We start from the raw sequence: 14345 nt of genomic DNA, 5'->3' as shown, positions 1-14345 counted from the left end.
GGAGTCTTAATGCATGAACAGAAAAACTCCTCTGGAGGAAAGCAGACCACTGTGGCTCCCTGCCCTTCCAGGAGTTTGCATGGTCAAGGGAGATGCTTACCTGCACACCAGCACATTTTTCCTCCCAAATCAGCACCCTGCTGTCCCCTGCAGTCTAATGCCACCATTAATCGAGCCATCTCTCCTCCTGTCCCTGATCCCTAAGGATTTTTTTGTTGTTATCTAATCTTTGCAGCTTATTCATCCCATGTGGGGCGGAAATTACAGCACTCCCAAATCTTTTTAGCTCATCCACACAAAGGCACACTTTGGCCAATTTCCAGAGCTTAAAGGGACAGTGTGAACTTGGAAAAAAAAAAACAACTAACCAACAAAGCAACAAAAAAACTAAAAAAAAACAAGTCATGCAAATCCAAACGTGCATGCTGTTTATCTACTACTGCTACAAGCAACAAGCCCAAATCCCTAGTACAGAGGATGATTATATAAAAAAATAAAAAAAAAAAAATCTGGTTTTCCTCCTTTTTTCAGCTTGTGAGTTTGACAGCTGCTTGTGTACAGACAGTTTAATTGCTCTGTGGAAGGTACATCTCTTTTTCCTTACTCTGCAACGGATGCTTTCCAGTAATAGCAATAGCAGAGCAAAACCTGACACCAAACAGGCAGCTGATGTGTGAACAAGGTGAAGGAAAAAGGGATAACTATTGAACATGCCTCGTGTTGCTCCTGGGGCCGCTGGACTCTTTTAAACATCAGCAGGAAATAAAAAGAGATATAAAGTCACTTCTGGCTCTTCCCTACAGATATGGGATTTCAATTGAAAAATAAAACAAAAGAAAATGAATAGAGACATGTATTTCCTAAGAGTAATTACAGAAGATTCTGTGTCAGTGTCTTTTAACAATATGCTGCTTCTAGGATTCGTTAGGCACAGGAAGATCTACATGAAACAGCTCTTTTCAAGACATCACACAGCCTCACTACAGACGCTTTGTCAGGCAGCAGCATTGCAGTGAAGAAAATGCCCCAAATCACCCAATATCTTTCATACGCACATTAATAACAGCCTCACATTTACCCAGATATTCTATTTTTAATCTACAAACTATCCCAACCAGCTTCAACCTTCTTGTTCTCAACCACATGGTGGGCTCCTGCTGCATCAGGTTCCTGAACCTGAGGTGCTGGACTGGACAGGGATCCCTCCTGGCCTCCCTCGTGTCCTGCCCAGGGATCCTTACCACACTGGGTGATGTTCATCTCCTTCAAAGTGATGATGGCTGCATCCATGGTCATGCAGTAGAGATCCTGGTACTGCAGGTTTGCCTCGCTCTTCTCCTGCCAGAGCTGGATCCAGCGGATGTCACAGCTGCAGTTAAAAAGGTTCCTCTCTAATCTCCTGCGGCAGAGAGAGGTGAGAGAGGATGGTGGGATGGGGAAGGATGAGCAGAGCTGTCACCTGGCTCTGGGATCCCCAAGGAGGACAGCCACCAAGCATGTGTAAGAGCTAAAGTAGAATCTTCTCTGCGTTATCCACCTGGGGTTTTCTGGCACTTATTATTCCTGGTTTCACCACAGTCACACATCCCTGCATTCACAGTCTCCTTCATGAGTGCACACAGGGTTTTACATCTCTCAGGGCAGCACACAGACACATTCACTGCCCCTCACCACAAGATCTGCACTACTGTGGCTTGGTCCCACTGTCACCCAGACACCCAGAAGAGTCACAGCACAATCCAAGCCCCCACAAGCACTCAGAGAAGCTGGCAGCTCTTCTCCCAAGTTCCTTGTACAAACACAGGCTCCTGGTGACCCAGAACACAAGCTAATGTGCAGGGGAACATGCATTTTAATCAAATCAATCAGCACTGTGCTGAGACCCTGCTGACCTGGCCAGGAGAAATGGAGAAAAGCACTGCCTTTAATGTACTTCATTTAAACCACACTTACACATAGTTTATATACAAAGAATGTTTATTATAATTGATTTTCCAACCTATTAACCATTTCATTTACATTTTTAAAGCTCTGCAGGTGTCTGTGGACATGCAAGAAGGCCAAGTCCAAGCAGGGAGAATAGCCCAGTGCTCAGCCAGGACTGAGCTACCAAAGCTGGTTGCAATAATTTGAGCAAAACTAGGAGTTACAGCCTGAACAAACAAAATATCTCCCCACACAACTGTAAAGCAAAGAAATTTGGGATCAGCAGAGTCAGCAGTGCTAAAGATGAGCTCAGTCACCCCAAAGCAGAAGGGCATCTCCAAAGGTCAAACCATTGTTTCACGTGATATCTAGATCCCCCATCATACAGGGGAAAGCTTTTTTCCTGCTCTGTTCCACGTGTTACTGCAAAATTCATGCTTGCTTTTACAAAACTAATTTCACCGACTAACAGGATTTGGAAACACCCTTCCAAACATCTGCAGCTGCTGTTTCGTCAAGACAATGCTGCAAGAGGAGGAACTGAAGGGGTCTTCTGGTAGCACCCAGGACTGCTTAACCTGAACCCTAATGATGCCACTTTGCATTTTCAAATACATCAAGATGTCATCTGACCTTTTTTTTCAGAGCGAACACTGAGTTAAGCTTCACTCTGTGGCTTTTCATTAGTTCATTTCTTTCCCACCAAAAGCACATAAACCTCTGTGACACAGGTACAAGGCTCAGACAAGCAACTCAAAGGCCAAAGCACTAAATTTAACAGAGCAGAGCAGATTAGCGCAGTGATTTGAGTGATGAGACATTCCCTGCGTGCTCTGACAGGTACTGCCAGGGCTTTGCACAGGCTTTACATCCTCTTCTACACAACCATGAATCTCCCCCTCAGGAGCCCCCCAGAACCACTGATACCAACAGGATATGGGGTGGAAAGTGAGTAAGGACAGGTCAGATAACTGGGGATGTACCCTGGGAGCTGGCAGGGAGCTGGGGGAGCTCAGATGCAGTGGGGGAGAAATTCTGCACTGCTGCAAATATCCTCACAAAACGAGGCTGCTGGGAGAGCTGCTGTCCTAGCACTTAAGGGGCAGCTCTGTAAGTAATAGACAGCAGCTTTCCTGGCCCATTGTTAATTCATGAAGGGCCATGAATAATACAGGAGCCACGGGCTTCAGGGCAGAACTTCCCCACAACCTGCCCCAACACCAGCAGTGTAACTCGCTCTAATCGAGACCCCCAGAGGGGCTTTTGCACAAATTAACTCCCATCACATCACAGGGGCTCGATGTGCTGAGTGCCACGGGCAGCTGGCACAGCTCTGTAGGTAGAAGGGGCACATGTGTGCACCCATTGTCCCTCACATGCATTGCTAAAGCATTCCTAACATGCAGAAAATACCCTTTCCTCCTTGCCTGGTGCCTGCCTTGCCATGCCAGCCAGATCCCCAGAGAGGTTCATAGGGAATTCCACACTCACATTGTCCTAAACTCATCCAAAAACCTGGATTTTCAATTGTCTTCTCAGACCCCTTCCCTTTCAGGGTCCATTGCAGCTGCACCTTCCACTACCTACAACCCTCTGCTTGTGGACATAAATGCACCTTCTCTTCCTGCAAGGAGAAGCACCTTGGGGACCACAAGGTGCCCTTTGGACAAAACACAAGTGTTGGACCAGAGGACACTGCCATGAGCTGCAGACCACGGGTGCAGCAGCACTCCAGTGAGAATTAAGGAAAGAGGCTCTTTGTGGGACACATCCAGCACAACTTAATCCTGGAACGAGCAAACAAACCCAAAGGGCATTTTTTGCATGCAGGCTGCAATTGTTGCCAAATTGTGCTTGGCTGCAGGCACTGAGGAGCTGTGCACACCCCCACACCTTCTTCAGCCCTCCTTAAAACAGAAAATGCCTGTGAGAAATAGCAAATGTCACAGCTGCAAGGGAGCTGGGCTCTCTGCACAAGCAGAGCTGCTCTGGCACTCAAGGAGTTCATCCTAAAAGGGGACTGAACCTGCACCTGAGACAGAGCCATCCACCAGCACCATAAGCAGAGAGTGACAGTAGGGTGTACTGAGGTGCCTTCCCTAAAGAGGCACACTATGTTTGTGAAAGAGGAAAATTGTGGCAATCATGCCATGACCTGCCGTTTGATGGGACAATGACCCATCAAAACTGAAACCCTAGAGCCATGCAGGCATCAAGTTAATTCTTCAACAAAACTGATGCTGCTGGTGCTTGGTTGAGCCCAGCTTTGCTCCCTGCAGAGAGCTGTACCCACTACCTCCCAAAACTGCCTTGATGGCTTTCATCAGGGTGGACCAGTGTGGGAGACAGATGCCATCAACACTCCAGTGTGCTCTGGAACAGACAGGGACTTCACACACACAAGCAGTTTTCTCCAGACTAGGCAGCTAAATGAGACACATGCCCTGTCCCATGCCTCCCCACTCATCAGCTAAAGCAAAGCTGCCTGCAGTTAAAACCTCTCAGAGGGCAGCAGAGATCCTTGCCACACTTCTCCTGTCTGTTTCAATTCACATAAAATTCCTGCCAAGGTTTCATACTCTTACAATTAAAATGCTCTTCCTACCTTGGGACTGAGGCCATTTCCCTAAGCTTGAGAAGCAAAGCACTCACAGCAGAGAGAAAACAAAATCTAATTTTTTTATTCCTATTAATTTCCCAGAACCAGTGTTTCTCTTGGTGGTCCAACCAAAACTGTTGTTTCTGAATTCCTGCCAGAAGGGGCTGGGATAGAAAGGAAAGAACTGGGACAGGGAGTGGTGTGTGCTGTCTGACAGCTGGCTCAGCTAATGCAGAGAGCAGGCAAGTACCCACTGTCTGACCACAGCTCTATTACTGGGACTGCTGGTGTTGATAAGTTTCAAAGCTGGAGGCACAGACCATGTTAAGTTGGACTCATAACATTAACAGAAATGCTGCTGTGCCCCATCCCCACCAAAGCCTCTTGCTGTAGCATTGCAGAAATGTACTGCAGGGCAACTTGGCAGGGACTGCTGGTATTAGAAATGCTGATGGGTTGGGCAGAGCAGCAAGATGTTCAGGACTACAAGGTTTTATACAACCAAAGACGTAATTGGATCCAGAGTCTTAGGTCTTTCCGGGAAGGAATTTCTTGAAATGTCAGCTCTAAGCTCTCTGAGGATATGACAAAGGAAGCCAAGGACATGACAGAGGAAACCAGCTGTGACTTCTGGATAAGAAAGGCTCTAAGTCCAACATTTATGAGCTGTTGCATGTGTCAGATGCTTCCCTGCACACACTCAGCTTCAGACTTAGGAGAGTTGTGCACTCATTAGCCTGAGCCCTGCTGGTCAAGGTCAGCCCATGCCATGGGAATTAGGGCTGGAGTTACTGGAAACAATTCCAAGCCTTGTTTCTGGCCAGAACGAGCAAGAGATAATATTCTCTGGAAGTGTGCCTCAATTTTGCCATCCTTTCTTCAGTGAGTCAGCAGGGAAAAATCTCAGCTCTGTTGAACAAGAAATTCTTCTTTAAAGCATTACCTCCTTCGTGAGGCTGCGACACCTTGGGTGCAGCCAAGCAGCAATTTCAAGCCCCAAGTTGCCATCCACCTGCCCAGTACTCTTCTGATCTTTACTCCTCATTGTTCACTGTGAGTGGCTTTGTCAGGTCTCGTGTTCCCTGGCAATCTCCATGTCACAGTCAGTTGTAGTTCTCCTCCCAGCACTCTCCTGAAGAAAATCCTCCCACTGCTTCCCTCACCACATGCTCCACTGCTCCAAGCTGCCTTGTTCTAAGTCACGGTTTTGGCTTGGATGACTTTCCTTCCTCTGGATCCACGATTTCCTGATAGCACAGGGGCACTGGAATTCAGTACAAGGCATCTCTGGTGAGCCTCTGCACCCACTTGTTCCACCAACCCTCCACACAGACGTAACCCTCTGGAGAAGAGACTCTGGTCAGCTTCTCTTTGTCCCTGGAGTCTCCTGGCCTCTCCAGTGCTGTGCACAAAGGCTGCTGCTCAGCCTGTCTTCCTCAGGCTGGTGTCTCTGCATCGGCCTCTGCTGCTCACCACCTTCTCCCTTTCCAGAGAGTTTTGGGCTCAGTTTCAAGTCCTTGGCTGATGTCAATCTGCAACTCCCTTTCTAGCTTTCACCAGTGTTTCACACTCACTTTATGTGGGCCACGTATTGCATCTCCTTCCCAGGTTCTGTAAGCCTCCTTGGAGCTCAATGTGCCAAAAAACTGTCTCTTACTCACCCATCCTCTGCATTTCTAAAAAAAATAATACAGTATTTCCCACTTTTGTGGATCCATTAGTAATTTCTCCCCAACTCTGGAGAGCTGCTCTTTCTCACCAACAGGTCCCATTCTTCTAACAGTCAGGACCACAATCCCCTCATAGCAGGTAACGTGTGTTAACCTTAATTCCAAACAACTTTATGTGAATGATTATTCAGAGCCCATAGCTCAGGCTACACCTCTGTGCTGCCATCTTTACAACAATTCCAAAGTTCAGCATGGCCCCAGGAAGGATGCTGCAGGCACATCCCCCTACCCCTTAAAAACTGACATCCTAATGGATATCAGATAAAATATCCCTTTCCTGTTGTGCTTGGGGATCAGCATCACCACATTATTCTGGTAATCTTCATCCTAGCTGTGCCTATGTGGATGAAGGATCCTTAGTTACTCAGAGGGGAACACTTGTCAGGAAGCACCAAAACCAGTTATTTAGGAAAAATGAACTTGACCAGGCTCTTAGTCCATCCCAGCCAGCAGCAAGGCAGTCCCTGTGGGCAGGCACTTTTGTAGGTCTAAATTGCTCACTGGAGCTGGTGCCAGAGGTTGGTTTGCCAAGACCCTTTCACAGCCTGGAGCAGGAGAGGTTCACCTGAGGCTCCTGCCCCACATGCTGCCAAGCCTCCCCGTGGGACACCATGGACAACACACACCACATCAGTTCTGCTTTCCCACCCCACCACAGCTTCCTACCAACCAGCTCTGTGATCTCCCACATTTCTTTGTGCACTACTTCTTTGGTTCATTGGGATTTGTTATCTCCAAGAAAGCTGCTGTGAGGACAGCTCCAACTGGAGCCAAGTAATTCAGCTCCTTCCTGCTCGCCAAGCTGCAGAGTGCTGGCCCCAGGTGACTCTGCTGACACCATCCAAAGCCGCCCCAACTCCCTGCCAGGATCATCATATCAGGACAGCACAGATGTATTCATCAGGTGAAATACCATTTGCTGCCCAAAAAGCAGCTTCTCAATTCCCTTTGTGCTTGGTATGGGTCTTTTGAGCCTGGCTGGAGCTGGCAGACCTGGGACGTGCCTGAAGAAACAAAATATGACCAAATGAAGAAAAAGCACAGAAAAACGAGCCCCTTTGGAAGTATTCCCATTAATCTGCAGGCTCACCATTACCCCAGGCCCTGCGAGTGCCTCCAGCTCAGGACTGCAGTCCCATTTGCTCCTCCACTCTTGGGTCTCTCTCGGGTAACAACCATCAATCTGAGTTTTGCCAGACAGTGCAATGACAATAAGTAAAGGTCTAAGAATACAAATGACTCATGCTATTAAACTTGAAACCCGAGCCAGGCTTGAAAAATATTTAGAGCTGTAATCAGCAAGGAGACAAATTCTGAATTCAGCATTTTAACTCTGCAAGCCAAATTTCCCCATTAGAAGGGCGTTTCTCCCTTTTCTAATATCACTATTAGTATTTTTCATTTAACAATTTGACAGAAATAAAATACACTGCAGTAACACCAGTGATAACACACTTACTCCCACTTGAAAGACTGTCTTTATTCTTTCATAAGTCACTTCTAGCTTACAGCTCTATTGATCATCAGTGAGGATGAATGGAGCTTCCCAGGATCCTCTGGGACAAATCCTACATATATATTTTTTTATACCCACCAAACAACTATTCCTAAAATTCAACAAAACAGGTTATCAGGGCAACGCTCCATTGATTTCGTGTCCACTTATTCTTCAAGCACGATGCTGAATGCTCTATCAATAATTCAGCAGGCTGAAGGCCACCAGTGCCCCAGGAGACACAACTATCTCATCATCTCCCACATCAGAGCTGGGAGGTGTCTCCATTGCTGGAAAGAAAGGGAATCATGGGCCTAAAAATCAGGGTATTCTTGTAAAGCATGTGCACCAACTAAAGAAAAGCAGTTAGCTCTGCCCTGCGACAGAGAGCAAGTGTTTGAAGAGATTCACTCAAAATCTGGCCTAGTAAGTATTTCTAATGTGCTCCCAGAGTTAGTCAACCATTTACTACTCCAAGCATGACTTGTTCATCATCCCGACATTAATTAGCCAGCTGCTGTGAAGTTAAAAGAGAAGCAGTTCTGCTCTGGTGCTCCCATACCCAGGAAAGCCTTCCAAGGATGTTGCTGCCCACTGGAGTTTTAGGTAATTATTCGCTGGCTTCAAAATAACTCTATTTGGAAATCGTTCCTCCTCTCAGCCTCCTGTCTTTTCCCAGGAGATACCCCCAGGGTGGGACTTACAGTTCAAAGAGTCGCAGTGTCTGGAAGAGTTGCCATGACAGAGTGGTGAGCCGGTTCCCGGAGAGGTCTCTGAAAATTAAAGAGGAAAAAAAAATAAAGTAGTCACTGTAAATAATTCTTCCTGCACATGGCCCCACCACCTCCACAGAGCTCATCATCCTCCTCGATGGGGAGGCTGTCAAGTAGTTTAGAACCCAAGTTCAGATTTCATGAGAGATTTTAATGAGGACAAACCCAAATGAAAGCTTCTCTTTTTTTTTTTTTTTTTTTAAGGGGAAAAGTGATTTATAACCTGCTGCAATGTTAAGGAAAAAAAAAAACCAAAGTCTGATTCTTGCCCATGAATCTGGAGCTCAACCAACCACAAGCAAAAAGAGCAAGTCTAATTTCAGAACTTGAACAAAAAATTAAGCACAAACCTCATGTTAAAAATAGTAACAGCCAGGTTCAAATGACAGCACGATGATTACCCAAGGTGTTATCATATGATCTGCAGTAGCTGTGCATTCCAGGTGTCCTGGAATGGCTGTGTGCTGCTTGCACCCAGGGGTACCACTGCTACAGCAGCCAACAGCTCCCCATCCCTCTCTCCATCTGCCCAAACTTGCAAAAACATAAATCTCATCTACCTGGGAGAGCTTTGCAACCCAGCACACATCTTCTCTTTAGCTGAAAGCCAGAGAGGATGAAAGAATGTAAAAGGAACTGAATTAATAAAAACAAGAGGAAGAAATGTGTCTGGAGCAGGGTGAGCAGAAGGAGAACAGCCCCTGGTTTCTAACAGCACAAAAAGATGGTAATGAAACACGTTCTGTCCTGGCCAGCCTTCCCAGGGACACCTGGCCAGCCTGAGAGCCACCAACCAAGTGACCAGCCCATGGGGGAGTGAGCAGAGGAACGGGTGATCACAAGTTCTGGGAGAACCACAAATATCTTTGCTGGCCTCCAGAACACACAGGAGGTGCTGCCTCACATCCTTCACCAAATCCATCCCTGCTGTGAGCCACAGGTAGGCAGGGCAGCCCCTCTGCCTCAGCCTGGCCCACGGGGAAGAGCAATGAAGAACCAGAGGCATCAATCACCTGAGGTTCATTCAGCTCTGGGCTGGCCAAATAGGAGGTATGACCCAAGGCAGTCCAGCTGTGCAGGGCTCAGCCCCCAAACCCTGTTTGATTTGCAAAAAATTGCTAAAACCAAGAGAGCAAACCCCTGAATGGCTCCTGCTGACACAGGTCTGATGCACGAGGATTTGGGATGACAGGTTCATTTCTTCCCTTACAGTGAATTTCAGCAAGGGAAAAGCAATTCTGGTCCTGTCCCACCTGCATAGAACTCTGCAATCAGGAGTGGGGAAGCTGCTCACACAGCAAAGCATTGTCCCAAAGGCTCTCCACGAGCCTGGCAGAAGAACAAGCCCAAACACAATGATGGCACAGTGCTGCCTTTTTAAATTCTGGCTCTGCTTCACATCAGACTATCCCGCTGTGGGAACCACAGCAAACCACAGGTACCTCATTTCACACGACTGTGATCCCACCATCCCCACGTCTGTAGACAAACTGCTTCCAGCCTCTGATAAAGGTGGCAAGAATGGCAGGTAAAGCTAAGCAGGGGGGAAGAAAAATATTACAAGACTCCCTCCTTTACCCACCCCAGAGCACTGAGCACCTGGAAATTTTGCAAAGACAGATGAAAAGTGGGAGGGGAAGGAGCAACTCACTGTTACTGAAAAGTGAGACAGTAAACTCCCTCCCCCAGCCCAGGGAGAAGAAGGAAGCGTAAAGGGGATGCATGAGAGACAGCAAGATGTGGGAGAGAGGCAGAAATGCAGAGGAGGGAGTGAATCTCGCTGGAATGTCCTTTCTCAAAGGTCATGTTTTGCTACATTAGGCAGAAATGTCAAGAGAAAATTGGATTCTGAAAGAGAAGAGAAAAAACAACAGGCTTTCCACGCAAATAAGGGAATCAAAAATAGCATGATCGTGTTATTACAATTTAGGACACAGAGAGATGGAGAAAGGATACATCCTCACTAATGCAGGGGGCTTTGCCAGGCAGATGTGCTCCGCTCCTCATCTCCCACAGTGCCTGGAAACCAACTCTACTACCTCCTCCCTCCCCCAGAAAATAACCCCCAGCAAGCATTAGAGACAGAGGAGATGGCTCTTTCCTTGCACACATCTGGCAGGAGACTCTGTTCTCAAAGGGCAAAGCCAGTGTTTGATCTGACCTGACCATCAACTTCTGCAGGGCTGCTCAGGGGGACACACACCCACGGCTCCATTTCAGATCAGCCCGGACACACACAGGGAGGAACATGTCTGTCACTGGAAACAGACACCTTGGGAACTCCAAAACGTCACAAAGGTCCTTCCTCAGGCTCAGAGACAGACCTCAGCACAGAGACCGAAAGGAGCTGCACACAAACACACATTAAAAATGCACCATTTCGGTCACAAAACCTCCAAAGGTCAGAGATGCCAGCACTGGGATTCCACACACAAAAGGGTATAGCTACTGACTTGTGCTGCAGAAAATAGAGCTCCTCCAGAGAAAGCTCACTGCACAGCAGTGGTTTCTCCCCAGAACAGATCCATCCCACATGCTGGATGGGACAGGTTTCCTGGGGAAGGGAGCATGTGATTCTGTAATTAGAGAGGGAATCACAGTACGTGCACACGAGGAGATTAAATTATGGCTCCACAGGTGAGGCTCTAAGCTCCAGCACTTTGTAACTCCTGTTTGGTGATTGCAAGGTTCCCCACAGTCACAAACCTCAGCTGCACACACCAAGTTTCCCACTGTTCTGTACAGCATAAATGGGGAGCGTTGGGGAAAATCAAGGCACTCACATCCAGAGTTAGTCCTCTCATAGCTCCAAATCAAAGCCTCTCAAAGGGCCATTCTGCCTTCCTGCAGTATTTTCAAGTCTGTTGCCACCTCCAAATCCCTATTACTGGAGTGGCAAGAACCCCACCATCCTATGCTGTGGCTGGGCAGTGCCAGTTTCTCTCCTTCCTGTCCCATTTCCTTCTCCCTCCTATTTGGCTGAAATGCACTACTCATTACTCCCCAGTCACTCCCAAATATTTCTCAGCCTCAATTTTCTTATCCATGCCCAAACTTCCTATGATCCTCCCCACTTTTACACCCTCCCACACCAGCAGCAGAAGGGCTGCTACTCCTCTCCCTTACTCATTCCTGAACATCCTTTGAAAAACTTCTCCCCTCCAACTGGACCAAGACAGATTCTGCTGACCTTTGTCTCTGAGCAAAACCAAGTCTTCCAAGCAAAATCTGCCCTTTGACAAGATTTCTTTCCCTCCACAAAAGGGGGATGCAAATGTTCTGCAACAGCAGCATCACCAGCATTTTCTATCTTGAGTAAAACAGCTTTTTCCCAACCTCCCTTCTACCAGCTCAAACATTTGAGAAAGCTCTTATGTGAAACTAGAAAGAAATAAGAAAAAAATAGATTCAGCCAGGAGCAGACACCCAAAACAGAAAACTTCAGTCTGAGCAATGAAAATTTGGCAGAATTATAGGAAGGTGGAAGGAGTCCTGTACCACTGTGCCAGAAAACCTTTATAACAGCCTATGCATGATTCCACCTGTAACAAAATACAGCACATCACACATCAAGGAAACACAGGCAGAGGGATGCAAAATGCCTTCCCTGCATTTTTCTCAGCAATGAGCAGCAGCCTGTCTCTCCCAGGACAGATCTGCCATCAGCACTCCTGGAACATATTCAAAGTGCTTCTTTGCCATGGGACATTTTCTCCATCACTCACAAGATGCTGTTTTCCATGGAGACAGTCTCTAGAAGTAGCTGCCAGGGTGCTTTTTGACTCCAAAAGGAGCTGAGTAGGGAGAAGGGGTTGGAGAGAGCTCACCTGGACCAGGTCCAGGGCAGAGCCACCCAACCCACCCATGGCTGAGGCTCAACACCACTCCACAGCCCTCCTGCTGCAGCAGCCGTGCTCCCAAGGCTCCTACTCCTGTCCCCAGCAGCACCTCACTGCACACCTCAAGGACAGGCTGTTACCACTGAGTGACAGCTAAACCCCAGCTCCTGCTCCCTCCCTCCATCCTCCTCCTCCATTTCAGGGGGGACACGCCGTGTCCCACACACTCTCCCACGGCTCCCGCAGGCACTGCCAAGACCTTGCTTTGGTGGCCAGCAGGGAGGGAAGGTGACCTTTGCCATTTTGTCACAGCATGCATGACAGATGGGCCCATGGAGCCTCATGGAGTCCTGAACAATTTCCTGGGGTTAAAAAAGGGATGGGTGAAGGTGGAACAAAGAGGAGTCCACATTTGTGCGGACCAGAACGAGTGGACTTTAATGCAAGAGGAGACAGCATTTTTTTCTTTTCCCTTAATTACCCAGCAGCCAAAAGTGTTTCCACTATTAAAGCCATTTTTATTCAGCTAAATTAAGCCAGTTGCCTCATTAATGACACCAACAAGCAGGAGCCCCTGTAATTAAACTGTAAGTTATTTTATGCAGTTCAGCTCAACGCAATGGCAGAAACGCTGCTGCTGGGGAGGGACCCTGTGCACCTGTCCCTCCTCCACGCAGCTCCATCCTCCACTTGCCCTTGTTTCCAAGCTGACACATTTATTTCTGCATGGGAGAAGTTTTTCACACGTTTTAATAACATGGTGCCACTATGAAAATCCCGACTGGGAGGGATTAACTTGCCAGAGCAGCTGGGGCTGAGGGAGCACGAGTGAGTGCCTGGCAGCAATGAGAGGAGAGATGCACACCCTCAGCTGTGGTCCCCAGTGCTGGATATGCTGCTGGCACTGCATGTGACTCCCTTGCTGTTTGGGCACAACAGGTGCTTCCCATCATCCCACTGCTCACTGCAGCCTTAGCTGGGTGCTGGTGGCCACAGGAGAGGAGAATGTCACAGCCTCACATGCTGCTGTAGGGGCAGCTCTGTTCAGGCTTGCTTATCCCTGCCAGATAACTCCAATGACCTCTAAAAGCACTGTTACACTCCTCATCACCCTCCCTGCCTCCCCTGTCCCCCTCCCTCCTCTTCCTGTTTAGTAAGCAGCTTTGCTCATTAAGGGAAAAAATGTACTGTCCTCCCTTAATGAATGTGCTAAAATTACCCCAACAAGTCCCAGAAGCTGTGGCAGGACAGGCCTCCCCACAAATCAGGCTCTGCAAATATTAGAGTCGATTGGAATCTCCAATAGCTCAGCCCCAAGTCCCAGCAGGACACGTTTGAGACAGCCTGGAAAAGGACTGAGCACTGCCAAGTGCGTGCAAGCCTCGCATGCCCAGAAAGCAGAGTGAGCAGAGCAGGATGTGCCATTAGACTGGTCAGCTTGAGATTTCATAGCTGCCAGGAGCTCTCCTGGATTTGCTCCCTGTGCAGGCTCAGCACCAGGGCACATATATTGGTGGTGTGGAGGAGTGAGACAATCAACAGAGGTCCTCAGCCATGGTCTGGCATTACCTACAGCTCAGTTCTGCTCCTCAAGCAACACCCCAGCAACCCCCAGGGCTTTTCTGACCCCAAACACAGCAGAACCAAAAATTCTCCAAGTCTCAATCTTCCTTTGTGCAGTAGAACTATATCCTTTCTCCTGTCCACAGGTTCAGCCCTGTACCTTGTAAGGCTGTCACATGGCGTGTGCCATGACATAATCATCTCACTCCCCACAAACTATTTCCTGTTCTAGGTCTACAGTCAGAACGTGCAATAATCTCCCAAACTCAGAGCACCCTGAACCAGAGAGGAGAGAGGCACCATGGTGGGTGACACACAAGAAGAGACCCTGCCATTCCACGAGCACACCACTGCTCCTGGGGTGTGCTGCTGGAGGGAGGAACCACCAAGCCCTCTGTATTTCTCAGTTTCAGGACCCTG

The 14345-nt window shown here is 48.0% G+C and overlaps 1 protein-coding gene across 3 annotated transcripts in view; it reads right to left on the bottom strand.

The window, feature by feature from the left end:
- The window catches only part of NTRK3 (neurotrophic receptor tyrosine kinase 3), a 218904-nt gene that overhangs the window by 158228 nt on the left and 46331 nt on the right, over positions 1–14345 (bottom strand). For all 3 annotated transcript variants that reach the window (XM_039723236.1, XM_039723237.1, XM_039723238.1), the window contains exons 4-5: positions 8455–8523; positions 1242–1399 (exon numbers count right to left, since the gene is read on the bottom strand). In XM_039723236.1, the coding sequence (XP_039579170.1) occupies positions 1242–1399; positions 8455–8523 (227 nt within the window). The remainder of the gene's footprint in view (positions 1–1241; positions 1400–8454; positions 8524–14345) is intronic.

This window comes from Passer montanus, unplaced genomic scaffold (genome assembly GCF_014805655.1).
Source record: "Passer montanus isolate IOZ18808 unplaced genomic scaffold, ASM1480565v1 scaffold5, whole genome shotgun sequence".
Lineage (NCBI taxonomy): Eukaryota > Metazoa > Chordata > Aves > Passeriformes > Passeridae > Passer > Passer montanus.
The sequence above is the reverse complement of the archived record's forward strand: the minus strand, read 5'-3'. Positions and strand labels throughout refer to the sequence as shown.